Source organism: Dermacentor albipictus, chromosome 8 (genome assembly GCF_038994185.2).
Source record: "Dermacentor albipictus isolate Rhodes 1998 colony chromosome 8, USDA_Dalb.pri_finalv2, whole genome shotgun sequence".
Taxonomy (NCBI): domain Eukaryota; kingdom Metazoa; phylum Arthropoda; class Arachnida; order Ixodida; family Ixodidae; genus Dermacentor; species Dermacentor albipictus.
In genome coordinates, this window is record NC_091828.1 from 14,535,263 (window position 1) to 14,553,687 (window position 18,425).

Below are 18,425 nucleotides of genomic sequence, written 5' to 3' on the forward strand. Positions count from 1 at the left end.
AAGACGAAGATTGGAGAAGAGGACAGGAAAAGGCGACTGCCGATTTCCCCCAGGTGGGTCAGCCTGGAGGTGCCGTCTACGTGAAGCAGAGGCCAAAGAGGCGTGTTGCCTCCGCCGGGGGGCCTTAAAGGTCCGAACACCCGGCATCGGCTCAACCTTCAGGACTCCCCTTTCCCCGGACACGGCTAAACCACGCACGGCTACACGCGGGAGGGTCCAACCCTCGTGTGCTCGGGTACGTGGTGTCGCAACACACCAAACGCCTGCTGACGCAGACGCCCCTGCGTGGCGGCACACTTCATGAAGTCCTCTAGGCTAGAGACAAGTCACCACTACAGCTGTCTCCGACAATGGATTTGAACATTGGCCAGTCGATGCATTGTGTGACGCCGGCTAACTTGGAGCCCATCAGCCCTTCAGTCCTAAGATGAGTGGGTAGGTGGTCACTTTCCCGCGTTTCGATATACGAAAACCACCTGAGCTTTCCAGTGAAGGAGCGTTAAACAATGGCGAGGTCCAGACAGCTACAGTAGGCAGTTCCACGTAGAAAGCTGGGGCTTCCATCATTTACCAAGCACAGTTCTTGTTCGGAGGCAAATGACACTAATCTTCTGCCTGTCGAGTTTATCTTAGAACTTCCCTAGAGATGGTGGGGGGCTATAAAATCTCCAGTCATCACCAGAGACTGCGGAGTCGCTGTCGTGATTCACCGTAACCACTCGCAGTCCAGCCGACTTGAGGGCGATATGTAGGCTCCAACTACTGTGAAAGTGAGCTTGCCTTTATTCACTTTGAGACATACGTACTGGTTTTCGTGTTCAGGTGGAATCAGGTTCAGGTGGACATACGTAGAATCACATCGTATGAATACGATGATCTTGCTGCAACCTCCGTGGGTGGCGGACATGAAACTCTCAAACCCGGACAGACTCATGTTATCTGATAGGGGGGCTCGCAGATGACGATGATTGGGAACTTATTCGCAGTGGCGTAGCAAGGTTGTCTGGCACCCGGGGCCCATAGGTCTTCTGTCACCCCCCCACCCCCTGATGTAGTTGAGGAAGGCGAAGATATCGACAATTTCCGGGTTTGGTACTGGGCGCCGCCCGCAGTGCCAAAGTACTGTAGGTTGCAGCTGTTACGTTTCGCCTCCGACGTGCGTTATAGCCGGCGCGGATGCAACGCACGCCGGGGCTTCGTTCAAAGCGGCGGACATTTTGGCCAGTTCAGCGCTGCCGCAACGCCTCGTGCCAAGCACGTCCAGGCATGTTTCAATGCCACGTGTCTTCGTGTGCGTGTGTGTGTGTGTGTGTGCGCATGTTGGTGCCCACGCTTGTCAAAGCGCGGCAGCCGGGGGAGAGGAGCTCCCCAGCGGTGAAGCGAGGAGGTCTGACCAGCGCCGGCCCGCCGGAAACGTCACTTGTCACAACGTGTCCGTGCGCCGCCGTCACGTGCGCCTCATCCGAGCCGTTCCTTCTTGCCGTCGACTCAGAGAGTATAAAAGCAGCTGCCCCCGGACGCCAAGAAAGAAGCCTCGATTTATTCAATTGAGTAACGTGGTCTCCCGTTTCTCGACTTCGGTGGACATGACCGGCCGCTCTTTTGCGATGCTAAAATAAACAAGTTGTTCTGTTAGCAGTCGACTCATCCTTTGCCAGGACCTTCGGATGCTTCCAGCTGTGCCCCAGGCCACCAGGCCAACGCTACCCTTGGGGCTTGCGATCCATTTTCAACACAGCACCCAAAACGATTTTGTTTAAGAAGTGTTTGTTGAGGTAATAATATGACTTTGAATCCTCAATTCTTGAATTAAATTGCTTCCTCTATAAGTACTAATTACGGGATTATTAAGAATATGGTCATTACTTATCTGCCATATTTTTCGCGCTACCGAGTTCCTAGTAATCACAAAAAGACATAAGTTCATAGAATCTCGATCGGGAAATATCCTTACAAAATTCACCTTTCTTTTTTTATAAAATTCTGTGCAGCTGATACAGACACTGTACTTGTGACATGAAGTCACACAACAGTTTTCTGAAAGTTTCGAGGGTAAGAAGGAAAGTGTGAAACATAACGGCAGGTCTCACTGCGGCTTCTCGGAGCGAGCGGGAGAGGGGAAGTAAAAGCGAGCCGGACATCGCGGCGGGCCCGCGACTACAGCCTATCGAGTCATACACCGCCAAACTCTTCGGCCGAACCGAGTCTGAAGACGATCCAGAGAATCCCATTCGCGACTTTTGATGGCCCCACTTATGCAACGTCGCTCTCAACAAACGTTTCGCCGTAAACGCGAGCGCCGGGCGCGCTGGTTGAACGCCCTCTTGCTGCTGTCTTTGCTGCTGCTTTGCTACTTTGCTGCTGCTGCTGCTGTCTTTGCTGCTGTCCAACGGAAGAGAGACCTAAGAGCCCCAACGCCTTACAACGCCTCACTGTATGTTTCGCGACTCCTGCTCCCCGCATGAACGCACAGCACGAGCGCACCCCACATGAAACGTTCCGCTAAGGCGAGTAGTTTAGCGACCATTTCGCGAATTAAATTTGTTAGCCTGCACAGTCGTGCAATTATTTCGTGGGGTGTTGATCGAGCTGCAGTCGAAAATTCTGCGGCGAAACCCATCGGGTGCCTGAGCTTGAGCTACTGGATACCGCAGCATTCTTTGCAATTTGCGCCTAGTCAAGCCGGCGGAAAGAGGGGTGCATTCAGGCGTAAATGACACTCCCCCTCACCGGCCCCTTGCACCCGGGGCCCACGGCCCTCCGCCCCACCCCCCCTGTTCCTACGCCACTGCTTATTCGTGAACACAAACTGTTGAAAGTCCGACATGCCTGACTTAAGTCATCTGGCGTTCCAGTGAAATATCGATGCGTTCCGGACTTCGTCACGAGACGACGGCTTTTGGAGAGCCATGATTTCAACCAAGAGCTGCAAGTACTGGACTCAGTGTCCAGCACCTGTAGTGCGCTTTGTGCAGACGAAGATTTCATGTTGGTAAGTATAATGCGAATGGAATTCATGAGCGACCGCAGAATGTTGACCTGGAGATCAGCCAGCGTCGCTTCAACAGGTGCCGAAGCCGTCGAAATTGGTGCGTTTTGAGGCAACTTAGCAGGGAGTTGTGCCCTGGGTAGCTCAGGCTATTCTTCCGGATGGGCGAGCCTCTCGGTTTTGTTTGCTTTCCTTGTATATGTCTTGGTGGCACTGTGCGTTGACTCGGCAATCCTGACGGAAGATGGCGTGTTCCTATCTGCAATTGCGGAATGTCGCGAACATCTTCGGGGTAGATGCCGACGTCACAGAACAGCGGCAGCAGCCTCTCGATGCGCTGAATTGTCCCGCATCATTCGTTTTAGGATCGCGAATTCCTTCCGCGCCCTCGGGGCAAACCTTTGATGAGGCCTTGCGAGGACCACAGCAGTTGGGGCACTTTAGAACATCTGTGCTGCAGGCGTCGTCTGAATGGGACTCGGAGCACCGCGGGCACACGACATTGTTCGCGCAAACACCACTTAAGTAGCCAATCTTGCAACACTTGAAACACTGGAGGGGCTTCGGTACGAATGGTCCTAGTGGATAGCGGACATGTCCTACTTTGGCGTGGGAAGGAAGGAAGGCTGTCTCCTTCAAACAATCCTCGCGCAGCGTGTGTTTCTCAGTCTGAAAATCCTCGTAATGAAGGTGCCTTCTGTCGTTGACTTGATCAGTCTTGGCACGTCGTCACTCAGGATGTCAACGTCGGCGTCATAAATGACGTCCGCAGTACCATCACCGCCTGTATAGATCATTGATCGCACCTTTACGTTGTCGATCTCAGTTATATTACGTAGGTCTTGCACGGCGAGTTTATTCGCACGCCTTTAATCTCATTTGGTGCGATTTTTCTCGAGTAATGAAGAGAGGACTTGCCTGTTGAGGCGCAAATTGGTCGCCGGGTCCAGGGGCATAAAGAGCACAGTGTGCGGCCAGCGCAGCAGCACACTCGTCACGGTAGAAGCACTTGGCGACAAAGATGCCCGCAGTAGACTTCTTTTTGCTGATATACTCATCACGACCTGGAAGTGATTGTCTGACGAATCGTAGCTCTCCGAACATAACCTAGTGGCCTCGCTGTATGTATGGCTTGACGCACTTCCCCGTTTCCTGGACGCTATCCTACCTTACAACTGCGCATCAGGAAAGTCTTCAGAGATCTCTTTATCCATTGCCGCATGAAGGGAGCGGCAGCTCCCAGAAATGCAGGGAAACAAAGCCAAAACATGGAGACAAAAGCACAAGCATTCTATCAAAGAATCACTTCGTCTTCCACTGAGATATGGGAATCGGTATTGAGCGAAGCTTTCGATGATGTTTACACAAACTGTACAGTAACTGTTGCGACCGAAATGACCGAAATGATTGCAGACAATCATCTAAAAAAATTATTTTACGCAAACCTATGCAGTAACGCAAGGTCAATCCTATTGTGATCCCAACGTAAGGTCGTCAGGCAAGTGCAGCATAATGACGCAAATGTATAGACGCAGGTTCCGCGTCTGCTTAAGGGCGGCAGAAGCGCACACTGAGTGCACGCACCCACTACAGAGATGACGTACGTTTCCATCTTCATGTGCACCTGTTTGTAGCAGACTTGCTCACTTTTTCTCTTTGCTAACCGCATTAAAGACAATTAGACGGTAGCGCTATAATTACTAATGACCACGATGGAACCATGGCAACCTCAAAATTGCGGCATGACAACTACGGAACGGCCACAGCTGCATGACTGACGACTTCCAGACGACTGCGTGATTACGAAAGCGTCATCACTGCGTATGAAGTGAAGGCATGACGGCGAAGAAGTGACTAGACAATAAATTGACAATTGAGTGAAAACGACTGAGTAAGTAACCACTACATATTTAGAACGGCAGAACGATGACGATAGAACCGTGACGTGGTTGACGAGTGACCACGCCAGTGACCACGGCTTAGCGATGACGATGTAGCCACGAGAGCTTGTGGACTACGGTATGACCACAACGGAATGACGACGGCTGGGTGAGTAATAATGAGAAAGTGAGGACGCCGAAACCTGGACGATGTATCTACAAATTTTGAGGACCTCAGCATGACCACGAAGGAAGCACGAAAGCAGCATGACATTGCCGGCGCGATTAACACGGGGTGGCGACTTGACAATCACGTGAAGAATCATGATGGCGTGACGACGACGAACGGACAAAAACTGCACGTCAAGAAGAGACGACAAAATGAAAGACTGACTGGCATCTGGTATGCACTACGCGCGGAGGACGAAGGAATGACTGCGACGACGAAAGTGCCTGAGAATGAGGTCACGTCTGTGCTTGCGCACATTAGCCGCGTCCGACGCCTTGCACAGGTGCTGGTCACTGGTATGATGGAGTCATGCAATAGAGCACCCGAAACCCCAGTTGAATAATCGGCAAATCAGCAGCATGCGGAACTAGAAGGAGTGCTGCATGCCAGTGAGGAAGCGAAACAGCTTTCGTAGCTCGCACAATTTGGGGACAATTTAAACAGAGCATCCTGTGGCAGCATTTTCTGCCTACGACTGTGCGGTATACCACGTAAGGGAGCAACGAAAGAACAGCGACCGTGTGCCTCATGCCGGCATGAACCGGCAGCGAGGAGGAGGACGAACCTTCAGAAACAGTGGACTTACCCGACGGTGCTCCAGGCAATAGTGCAATGTGACACATTATAACCCAGATAGAGTAAACTCATTTATCCCTTTCAGGCGCCAATAAATTCTGTTGATTCAAAATTTTCAGCGCATGTCCTGGATTTTCAGAAGCATAGAAAGCATACAGCTGCACAATATATTCACAAGTTTCAATTTTTCAGTGAGTTCACAAGTTTACAGAATACGGACTTCATGCGAAAACTCACTAAAGCAACAGTACGTCTGAGAACATAAACTATAATATATAGCAGGCTTCGAAAGCACCTATCCCAGCACTTGAAAATTGTGTCCGATGCCACACACTGAAAAACCACGAAAGGGGTGAATCCACTACACATGACATACTCGCACCGAGCGAGTACACGCAGCTGCCTACCTTCCCATTCGTTTTACTAAAACATTTTCAGTCCGTTATCGAAACTTGCAGCGGGATTCCAATCAGACCAGTTTTAAGATACATACGACACATTTTAAATATCTACAATTTTATCAATATTTTTGTTTTTAACGCACTCTCTTGGCGTGCGCAATTGTTTACACAGCGCCTTTAATGCTCAAATTTTATACAGGATTCCACAATTCTTTTTGGTATGCTTCAAAATAAAAAAATGAAACGCAACAAATCCGATAAGCGTCCTTTCTGTTCATCTTCTCGACTTCTTCCGACAACACCTTAGCGCTAGCTTTTGCACAAAAACGAGCCGAGTTTCAACTGAAACGGGCAAGTCTCCTTTGAAGCTCTCGCCATACTAAATGAACGAAACTTGAATTGTATGGGGCAGCATCAAGAAACACCTACTTTCAAAGCATCACTTTTGGACTTGATTCAGGTGCAGTATTTTTTTCTTGAGACAATTTAGTTGGCACACAGAACTAGCTCAGTTTGTCCACTAGTATGCTAACCGAGAATTTATTTAATTGGATTCCGCAAAATGTTTACTACGTACCTTGCAGGAGTCTACGCCGTCCTCTGTGCCGGCGCAGATAAAGCCTTCGTGCAGGCGGAAGTAGCGGCCTAGTCGCGTCTGGCGCAGAAGGTTCTGGCACGTCGGGTTGTCAATCACTGGCACCGTCACCTCCTTCATGATGTTCGCGAACTTGCCTGTGCCTGCGATCACAGGGTACTTCGCTCAGTTCCCGCGCTGGCTAGACTGCGCGCGTGATCGAACAGCAAGACGGGTGAACAAATCAAGACAAGGACGACCACGAACTGGCAATTCGTGGGTAAGTTTGCTTATACAGTAGTTTGCCGGGACGTTGGTTCCCCAACTCGGCCTAAGTCCCCCGAGAAGGAAATCAGGAAAAAAAAATGTTACTCTTTTGGACAAGGACGATCTCCTCGATTCGGCTGGCAGAGCGGGCCTCCCGACTCGGGCTGCGGTCTTTTTCCGTACACACCCGCCCTATAGGAGCACCCCGCATTTTGTAAATGACCGCAAGGAAATTTAAGCGGAATTGTTACGAAGAGCTTAAGCGTAGCCGCATATCATATTAACCGCAAATAAAGACGAGGACAGAGGAAGAGAACGCATAAACAAAACGGGCGGTACCGCCCGTGTTGTTTACGTGTCTCTTCCGCATTTCCGCGTCTTTATTTGCGGTCAATATGATAACCAGTAAACAACTAGGAGACACTGATGTTCTTAAGCGTAGCCGCCAGAGACGCAAGGAAATGCCAGGTTGTAGATATAGCGTCCACCAGTGCATTTGCAAGCTCGCAAATCAAAACTACCCGCGTTTTTTTTTCTTTTGCAGGATGTTTGACCTCTGTATAATGATTGGGCAATAGCACGCCCTAAACATGGGCCTTCCGGATCCAAAGCGAGGAAGACATGTTTTAATCACATCGGGTGCGTGTTCTTGTAGGTGGTTTTTGACTATAGGCCACTGGCTTATTTGTTTAAGTATTCTCTTGATTTTCTTCAGGCGAGGGTTTTTCAACAATATCCTACTTTTCCAAGAGAGCGCCTGACGTTATAACAAGGTGTGCGTATTGCTTTGCCTTCGATATGCAAGGCAAGGGTTGCATTTTGTTGCGAGATAGATAATGTATTTCGTCTTGGCGTGTTCCTTTTAATAGAGCATGCTGTGGTGGTTTGAATTAGAAAAAACGCAGATAGCTGCGTACAATAAATACGCTCTTTGTGCTTTTTCCTTTGTAAGCGGTCGTGTCTAGTTTCTGTGCCTTTATTCTCAGCACGTCTCATCGCGCAGTTTTTCTCCTGAAGCTGTTCTGTTCCAGCTGGCCTGATACAATGTTTTATTGTAGAACAATAACTGAAATAACCTGCGATATAAATTGTTTTGGGTGCTTTTTTATGCAACTTATTGATGGAAATATTTTTACAATCAGGATGTAGAGAATTCATTTCTCAATATTGCCTGGTATACCTTTCCTGGTTTTCCGTGGCATTCACAGTAAAAATTCCTTAATAGAAACAAAAAGAAAACATCTGACAACAGCTGCCTGTTTTCCAATACAATCTTTTTTCACATTGTACCTGTAGAAAAATACCAGGACATCCAGAAGAAACAGAACATGGGGACAATTTTCAGCTTACATTGGCCCCCAGCAGCCGAAATGTAAGTGCAATAGACTTCCGATAATTTGACTGGTTAATCCCAACCTAAGGTCTTGGCCGGCGCCAATACATCTCTGTTGGCCTAAGCTTTTGTTATTTCGATCCTGATATTCGCCTTCACCAGAAAATGATAACTTGGCTGATCAGCACAGGCAACTAACCCCGATCATGCCTTCAGTGGACATTCAGGCACCTTTTATAACAAAAAAGAAACCCACATGATACGTCAACCGGCTTACACGGCGCTACATTACATTTCCTCACCGACGTTGAATAGCACCCCTTTTCATTTCTACACGCTCGCCGCTAACACACCCTCGATCGTTGTGTCTCCCACCCGCCATACCCCTTCTCCCCTTCAGAAGTAGCCTACCTATACATGCTGGGCCGAGGAATGCACGTCGCCTTCTAAAGTACAAGTGCACTTGTCGAAACGTAGGCTCCTGCTTTTACCGTGTTCTCATTTTGCTCACCGTCTTGGTTTTTCACCTTCCGCCTTCCCGTGTTCTGCATGTCGGGCGCCACAGACATGGAGAAAATGAGAACGCTTTTGCACCCTGTTTCAACTGTGGCATGGAGTGCCTTTGTTACCATCACTGCTAAAATATCAATCTGCTAATCTTTATTAGTTCCACTGCTAAACTTAGCTCTATGTTTAAAGAAAAATAAAACTGATTTTTCTTCAGAAAAAGAAAACTGATTGTACTTATCATGGCATTTTTTCAGACTTTCTTCTTCATTTTGTTCTGCACTGATCTCGCATTTACATTTGTTTTTGACTGTTTTTCGTCAAGCTGCCTTGGCAGGTCCGTTGTCCTCCATCTAATGTGCGCACTGGAAATAAAAATTCGATTTGTTTGCGCGCTCTGTAACAGGAAATATAAGCTCACGGTAGGCATCCTTTCCCCATCCGGTAACGACGCAGGAGCTGCCCTCGAAGACATCCTCGAGCTTCGGCAGGCAAATGGGAGAGATGTGCGGTGCGAACGACACAGGTCGCGTGAGCTCGAGCAGCGCGATGTCGTTCCAGAGAGAGCTGTTGCGGAAGTACTGGTGGATGTAGATGTTGCCGACATCGTAGTCCTCGTGCGGGTAGAACTCCTTCATCGACTGCGTGTCCCACTCGCCCAAGCGGACCTTCAAGGGCACGCGGTCGGCACCCCTGAGAACAGAGAGTTAGACCAAGTGCTGCCAGCACGTCCTTTTGCTGGCATGCCCAAGACGCACAGATACCACTAACACATCAAAGAAGTAGGCAGTCATCAGTGCGACTAGGTACAAAGCAAAGGGCATGGTTAAATATAGAAATTCTATCGAACCCAAACTTATTTCTATAGAAATTGTAGTAGCCGAGATACATAGGACGAGCGCTGACTCAACTGAGGACTCCATTAACATAAGCGATTGCAAAACAGTAACCAATCAGAGGACCATCAGCGACGTAATAGAACATGGGACGAATGTGGCAGCCACTCGTATATTTCGTTATCGGACAAAGAATAGGATCATTTGCTCAGGACGTGCGCTTGCCCTACACGTCAGGCGCATTTCTCTTGCTTTATGTGTTCGCGTTGCTGATTGAGTTTATAGCTCAATTGATTGAGTTTATATATACATATACATATACACATATACACATATATATATATACATATACACATATATACACATACACATATATACACACATACACATATACATTATACATATATATATATGTATATGTGTATATACATATATATATACATATATACATATATACATATATACATATATACATATATACATACATATATATATACATATATATATACATATATATATACATATATATATACATATATATATACATATATATATACATATATACATATATATATACATATATACATATATATATACATATATACATATATATATACATATATACATATATATATACATATATACATATATATATACATATATATATACATATATACATATATATATACATATATACATATATACATATATATATACATATATATATACATATATACATATATATATACATATATACATATATACATATATATATACATATATATATACATATATACATACATATATACATATATATATACATATATATATACATATATACATACATATATACATATATATATACATATATATATACATATATACATACATATATATATATATATATATATATATATATATATATATATATATCTGTCTGTCTGTCTATCTCTACCTCCATCTATCTATATCGTTATGTATATACATATATATATAACGAAGCTTTCGTTGGTTCTTTTCTGGGGTCTGGTGCAATCCGTCGTTTATTCGCACACAGCTTGGACCAATGAGACAGTAGCTACCTTGCCGAGGCAAAGTAGCAGGTGCCAAGACTTGTCTGGCCTAGTAAATGGTGGAACAGGGGACTTCGGCACTGTGTCCATCTTGACCAATTCCCCAGAACTGTGCATGAATCATTAACTGTGCCCTACACCTCATTCACGCGTCTCGGTCGACCGGCATCACTGCCCTCGCGACGCACACACAAGACCTCGGTAACTCAAACAAGGCTCACGCCAATCAGATTCTGGCATTGCGATGGATCTGAGTGTGCTGTTTTGCAATCACTTATGTATGTCCGATTTTATTTAAATTTTTATTTGCGAGCCAGAGCTCATCATGTGTGCCTCGTCTGCGTTTGTTGGCGTTGCGCCCAAGTTTGGTACTTGGTCGGTCATCGCCGTGCTTGTAAGCGATATTTGTAGATGTCTGTTTACTGTACAATAATTCGATGCGTAAATGATTCACGATGCATAGTCCTGTATTTGTGTTCAACGAGCTGCCGAGACAACACCTGAGACAACTGCTTAGACACAACACCACTCTGGTCAGGACGATCGAGTCGGAGTAGATATTTAGCATGACAACAAACGGTACATTTAGATAGGCAACACTCGAAAAAACGCTACAACTAAACTACTTTCCAGTTTTTTCGCAAACGTAGACGGAGCAGAACTAGCGCCAATTACATTGCTATAGGAGATCTTTGCAGTGCAACTTACTTTTAAAACCATGACAACGCAAACCAACCGCTCTTTGTCGAAATAAATGCGCACAATGTGCGACACCACGTGCGATCCGAACCAAGGAATACCAATTGTACCTACGGTATCCGAGACGATGCCACCGCCATGTGCAAAACATGTCGGAAGCCACGCTTCAAGCCATTGCGTGCGGGTTGATGCTGCATTGGCCGGCTCGAGCCTGGCCGAACTGAAGCTTTGGTTCACATTGCTAAAAATTGGAGGACGCTTAAGCTTCGCCTTCAAGAGTGGGACGCGACAGCGTTCCCGTCGACCCGCCAAGGGGTATAAGACAATGCGCTACGGCACAGCGATCACTTACGATGCGCCCCGCATCGGACTTAGCGCCCACCTATCACGCGGTGAGCGTCGAGCAACGCAGCGTTCGGCGCGGCAACGAAACGTGCGCCTGAGCGAACGGAACGAACCAAAGAACTCGGTGTCTCGGAGGGGAAACGATCTACGCCAGCCAAACGACGCGATCGGCACGGGCAGAGAGATAGATAGTAATCTAAAGAAAGGACCGGGAGCACGGAGAAGCGTCGTCAGGGGAGAGGGAGTCCCGCGACGCGCCTGGCAGCGGTCCCAATGCGCGCGCGGCGCGCCTCCTGTCGGGGCAGCGCCGTACATTGAGAGGAGGGGGTCTTCTGTGTTTGCCGCAAGATGGCTCTGCGTGTGCGGAAAGCGCAGAAGAAATGCAGCGGAAACGCACTTCGCAAGTCGTGTAATTGTGACTTCTGTACGTTACATGTTCATAATTACCGATATACACCGCAGTATAACTTTCCACGGCTCGTTTCGAAGGCAACACCGCATTCACTAGAGGCGCGTTTGCACCGCTTGGAAGCATCGAACTCGTGGCTGAGTGGTAGCGTCTCCGTTTCACACTCCGGAGACCCTGGTTCGATTCCCACCGGGCCAATCTTGGAAGTTGCTTTTTATTTATGAAGCGCCTGACGTGATTTATCGCTCACGGTCAACGCCGACACCGACGACGACACCGACGCCGACGCCACCGGCTTTTCTGCGACACGAGCTCCTTAACGCTATCGCGTTAAAATGTGTACGCGTATACGCCAGTACTATGGCTGTTCTTTGATGACAATAAATTAAAGTGATAATCTGCGCACACTTCTTCGTTTTGCTGAAGTCGCATCGTACTATAGTTATTTTACTATTCTGACATTAAAGTACTTTTGGCACGCATGCTTTCCTGCTCCAAGCCTTCTTGCCTCACTCTGGCACTCATTTGAGCGTGAATGTAATAGATGAATACAAACTAGAAATGTAGATGAAGGGAGGCTTCAGTTATGTCACCTGTCATATCGTCTTTTAGTCACCTGTTCGGAAGTAGTAACACCAACAAAAACACGAACTGCTTCTATGAATGATGCGGGCTAATAAATGCAATCTTGTTGAGAAATGTGCAAGAAAACAGATGTGGTAAGCGCAAACAATTGTTTACTTCATTTGTTGAAAAAATTAGAATTGCAGGTTTCAGTATTAAACATGCGCTTGTGCACTTTCGAAAATACCGCTTTGTCAAACTATTTTCCTTTATTGAAATATTTTCAGGGCGCACAGGGCGTTGCGACAGGGAGCGGAGCAATTATACGGACACACATCTAAGCAAAAATGTCGCAATAACGAGAGAGTTAAGATCAATTGCAGGCGCCTACCGGTCTGAGACACCTGTTGTATTGCAACATATTTGTCACTAAGTAAAGCAAGTTAGTTTACCAATGTCATAAATGTGGCAAAAATGCAACGGTGCTTCACTTGCTTGAGGGAAAAATTAATAAAATACTGGTTAGTTTTACGAAAGGGAATACGTAAAGGCGGTGTGTGCAAGTTGAGGGGCTCGAAGAGAACGTTTTGATCCCTGGTCAATATTTGCGAGATTTGTTTTTTCAACGCAGTGAGAGATATGTTCACATTAACAAACTTATTTAAACTGTCGCCAGCAGTGCTGGTATATATACGAGTAGGAAGTACAATAAGTAGTGCCCGACAGACAATGACAGAAAGCAAATATGACAATACATACTGCTGACTTCCTGCTGTTCACTTCGAGAACGTTCATATTACTGCGTGTGCGAAACACCGTATAAAATTAGTTTTTTTTAATGCCACCAGCAACAGGGATGTAGTGATGCACAAAAATTTGCCGAAAAATGTTATTTGTCAGTGCAATTTTCACACTACCTGCTCTGTGGATCTGCCCATGACGCAGCACTGGCGAAACGTGTGCTTTGCGATCATCACCCGGTTGTGTTAGCTCCACTTCAGGGCGAGGGCCTCACAGCCATCTACAACTACTGGCCTGCCGCTGACTCATTACAAGATGTGCCTGCACTTTTCCTCCTTTCATCACACCATCTAATTTTTAAACAGGCATGCGAGAGCAAATCTTGCAATGAACAACATGGCAATGTCAGTGTTGTGCTCCAAAACGCCGCAGCCAGCAATGCGGACGCCTGCATGAGGATTGTTTGGTTTCCGTAACAGAAGGAATTCTTAATTGTCGCGATCCAAAAGTGGGACCACCATCATGGTCAAAAGCAAATGACGAGAAATGGCTGCGACGCACTCAAGCTAACACACAAGTGAAAAAAGATTGTCCAGTGAGCAGGTGTCAAATGCTCAGGAGTCCAGGTTGCCTTTATTGCACAAGTAAGCTCGAAAAACAATGAAAAATAAACTATCCAAGGGTCACTGACAAACGAAAGTGCATTCTGTCGCCATGTGGTAGATTTTACGTCGACCAAAGGTGACACTGCCTGAATGGTAATATCTTTTAGTGAAGATGACTTCAAGTACCCGGGCGCTGCGCACGTGTTGTCTCCTGCACGACATACATAGACTAGCGATTTCTGCTCACGCTCTGCATATGTGGGCAATATGGAGGACGTTGTCGCGTTGCACTTACGTGAACCGGGCGACGCAGTGAGCGACCGTGAGGATGTAGCGACTGGCGATCAGCGTGCCCCCGCACTCGAACTTGAGGATCTCACTCTCGTACTTCAGCACGGCAGCCTTTAGCAAAAAAAAAAAAGACGAGCAGCACATTCGCACCGCGAGACAAGAATTCGGGAACCTTGCGCAACACGTCACTCCAAAGACCATTGACAATGCACGGCAATTCTGGAGCGGCGTCGAAGGGCGGCGCGGTGCCGAGAGAGACAAAGGCGCCTGCACACGAGTGTTGTCATTTGCGCACGGTAAAAAACAGCGCGAATTACATAAAGCACAGAAAGACCAGCAGACAGAATGAACTCGGTTCCTACTTCACCGTGTTGTGTACGCGCCGTTCTCTACGACAGAGCACAGAATGGCGCGTACACTAGCACATTATAAAGAATGCAAAGAAAGGCTGCGCGGTTTGTATCTAACGAATTTTCCGCATCCGACTCCCCCCACAGAAACAATGCACTGCAAAAAACAAATTGAATTTCTGGATAACAAGAGAGGTCTCGCATCTAAAAAGAGCATTAAAAAAAGCGATGCAGCTGCAAACATTGTCAAAGCCGCTCGAACAGCATTTAATGAGGTGTTGAAACGTTATAAATGGAGTTACTTTCAACATACCCTACAAAATCTTTTTGAAGAATCCCGTCAGAAGTTCTGGGACTTCTTAAGTCAGAATAAAGAGTGTTGACCAGATACAACTCGATGGCGCCAGACAATTCGAACATCATCGAGTTGTATCTCCTCAACACTTTCTTGAAAAAGAGCCCATTAAAGCTTACATTTTCACAGCGAGCTGTGTCCCTTCTCAAGCAGTCAGTCTCATTCCTTTATCGTGCTCTGGTCTCTAAGATATCGTATCACTAGAAGGTTTTCCGGCTATGCTTTTTCCCTAATTCCTAACTAATTCCTAACCTAATTCTGATGGCCTTCCACATGCGTTCTTTCGTTGCTACGCTGAAATGCTTGCCCCATTCCTTGCACGCCTTTTTCTTGCATCTATATTCGTGGATGCACATTCGAACGGCACGTGTGCTACACAAGACAGGCGAGACTTGGCTGATTTCAAATTACCGTCCTATATCGGTCACACTTCGTCGAGCTGTAAGATGCTTGATTATATGATTAGTGACAATATGCTCAAGTTTTTAACACAAATTTATTTGTTCTTTTCAACATGGTTTTAGAAAGTGCTTTTATATGGTTACACAACTAACCACGGTAATCCACAATTTTGCAAGCGTTATCGACAAGTCTGGTCGAAGTGACGTATTTTCTTTTTGCTTTTAAAAAGTGTTCAACCATGTTTTACATACAAAGTTAATATTCAAGCTAACATGCAACACAAAGAAGCTTTAATGAAGATTGGAAGAATTGAGGACATGTAGAACTGAGCATAAGGTGTAGGACTGATTCTTCGGTCGATAACAAAAACAAAAAACAAAAAACGCCAACTACAATATATTCTCTTTTTTTATCACAACACAGGATGAGGTCGCGAAGTTTGCAAGGAACACACCGCCTTACCGAAAAGACCAAGTAGCCCAAGTATGAAGACGCTCGAGAAAATAGGACAACGCTCTTCTATTTGTCGACTGTTCTGTGGTTTGTTAATACCTGTAGCAGTCTTAGACAGCCCAATTGGAAGTCAACTGAGTTCCGTAGAACTCTGCGGAAGCCCGCAAGGTAGAGGATTAATCATGTTATTCAGCACCACAGTAGCAAAAGCTACAAACAAAACGCAATAGAAGCCTCGCAGAAAATGAAGCAAAAGGAAAGTTGCCCCGGAGAAATACGACTTCATATGTGCAGCCTTACATGAGAAACCCGCACTGGCTTTCCTTTGTCGCTGCGGCTAGCGTGGAGTGGCACATTCTTTTTATTAATTGCACTTGTTCATTCTTTACAAGGTTAGCGCAGCCTGCATCAAGGGTCGAGCGCGGCCGTGGTACAACCAGGCAGCAAGTGATTGTGAACACCCGAGTGGCGACGACGCCAAATGGGGCTGCTGGGAAACGACCGAGGGAGTCACGGATTACGATCGACTGTGGATAAATGGGTGAAATTGAAATTATTTTACGCCAAGGTGCTGGAGACTCTATAGAAGCAAGTCAAGGTGGAAGAATGACTCCATTTTGTCTAGTGGCCCATCATAATTACATATCAAATAGTCATTTCTTGTACAGTCAGTCATGCTACGTTTATTCATTAGGAATATTGAATCACCCGCTAGAATAACATTCACAGGTTAGTTATTGGGTGCAAGCATCACAATATCTGATCACAAACTGATCTCTCAAACTGATATTTCACAGCTGAGACGAAGCTGGCAATTAGTTTGAACATATAGGATTGATCATCATACCTTGCTGGTGAAGCAGCGCACTGACACGGACACAGAGAACACACACAAGACGGTACTCGCTGCTTCAGCGAGGGTCATCTTGTGTGTCTTCTGTGTCCGTGTCAGTGCGCTGCCTCACTAGCAAGTTATGATGATCAATCACCAACTAGCCCAACTTTCCACATATAGGACGGAACAACGTATGTTGCACACGTTCTTGTGAACGGCCGTCTCTTGAAACCAGCGAGCATACACAGGAGAAGGTGCCTTCTCATGTCCCCGCTACAACTCGCTCATTTCAAGAACAACCGGCAAGCCATCATCGGCCACCCCAAGAAGGACGCACTGCAAAAAAAATATGTATCGCTATTTCGCGTTACTACGTCGTTTGCGCTATTTATACATCCGTTGTTGTTTACTGCTGTGCATTTCGTACACTGTCTTTTACTGCAATATGCGTGCATTGTGCAACACGCTCCAGCAGTGTTAAATAGGCATACGACTGCTGAAGGCACTGCTGTAGGCAGCCACTGCGGCAGTGCAAATGGCATCCGTGGCAGTTGTGTAGGCTACCGAACACAGCACCTCTCGACGTCACAGTGAAGACTCTTTCAAGTTCGCGACTTATTGCTGCCAGATTCCGGAAGCGTCTTGAAAAAATTGTAATTTATTTGGCATGCTGATTTCGAGTAGTGCTTACCATTAAATTAGTGGTCTTACAGAGCAGTTTCACCGGCGAGGGTTAACACATTCCACTTAACATGTCTTCACTATTGTGATAACTCGAATGCACTTAGACGCAACTAATACGAGCGCGCAATACCTCTAGACCTTCTTAAGGATATCTTCTGTTACAGCGATCGAACTAAAATTCCTATCTCAGCATATAAGCGGCAACCTATACTTCGGCGTCCCTTAGCAGCGTAACCTAAGGGGAATATTTTGCTAGGGAAGTTTAAGAATCATTTTCCTCGGCTACTGTGCGCTGCACGAAATGTGACGAGGCGCCTGGTATTTAAAATAACCAGTTAAAATTAGGTGGCAGTGCCAAGGAATGTGTTCATTTAGGAAGTATTTTCTTTTTATAGAACCGTGGAGAGCGTAGAGGGGAAGTTACGGGCGTGGTCAGTAAGTAATTGGCCTAGCCCACTGTTCACGTCGGTGTGGATGAAATCCGCTACGTCAGCAGCGCAACTTTTGGGAAGTGCTCGTGTGATTGCATACCGTCAAGCATAATCGGTAGCGACGGCAACCTACTTATTTCTTAAGGCGGAGAGATTAAATGGACCAAATAGGCCAACAGCGGAAAAAGGTTGGGCGGGATGAGGATCTGCTGCAATATTGTACAAAATTGCAAAAGTTCTGTAACTGAAACCAGGAAGTTTAGAACTACCCTAGCTACGAAAAAAACATCACAATTCTGTAAACTGCATCTAACAATACACCTAAAGCTGGCGAATCTAATGTATTGTACGTCGCTTTCAAATTACACCAGTAATTTGCGAGTACGAATCTTGCAAAACAAATCGTGCAACAAGTCCACGTAAGGTGTAAATTCATGTAGCAAATTTGTCCGCTTTATACGATGGTCTAATGGGTGCAGTTTAAGGAAGTGCACAATAACAGGTAGGTGAGCTTCTGTTTATGTTTTAGAAAACAGGTACCGGAAATTTTCGAGAAAATTAACATTGAGAAACTAAATAAAAATTATGCTTACTGC

General features: G+C 46.2%; 1 protein-coding gene across 1 annotated transcript in view; it reads right to left on the minus strand.

Annotated features, from left to right (window-relative positions):
• LOC135896655 (phenoloxidase-activating factor 2-like) overlaps positions 1 to 18,425 on the minus strand; it is a 101,814-nt gene that overhangs the window by 23,854 nt on the left and 59,535 nt on the right. The window contains exons 4-6 of the mRNA XM_065425135.2: positions 14,324 to 14,430; positions 9,178 to 9,449; positions 6,653 to 6,813 (exon numbers count right to left, since the gene is read on the minus strand). Of these exons, the coding sequence (XP_065281207.1) occupies positions 6,653 to 6,813; positions 9,178 to 9,449; positions 14,324 to 14,430 (540 nt within the window). The remainder of the gene's footprint in view (positions 1 to 6,652; positions 6,814 to 9,177; positions 9,450 to 14,323; positions 14,431 to 18,425) is intronic.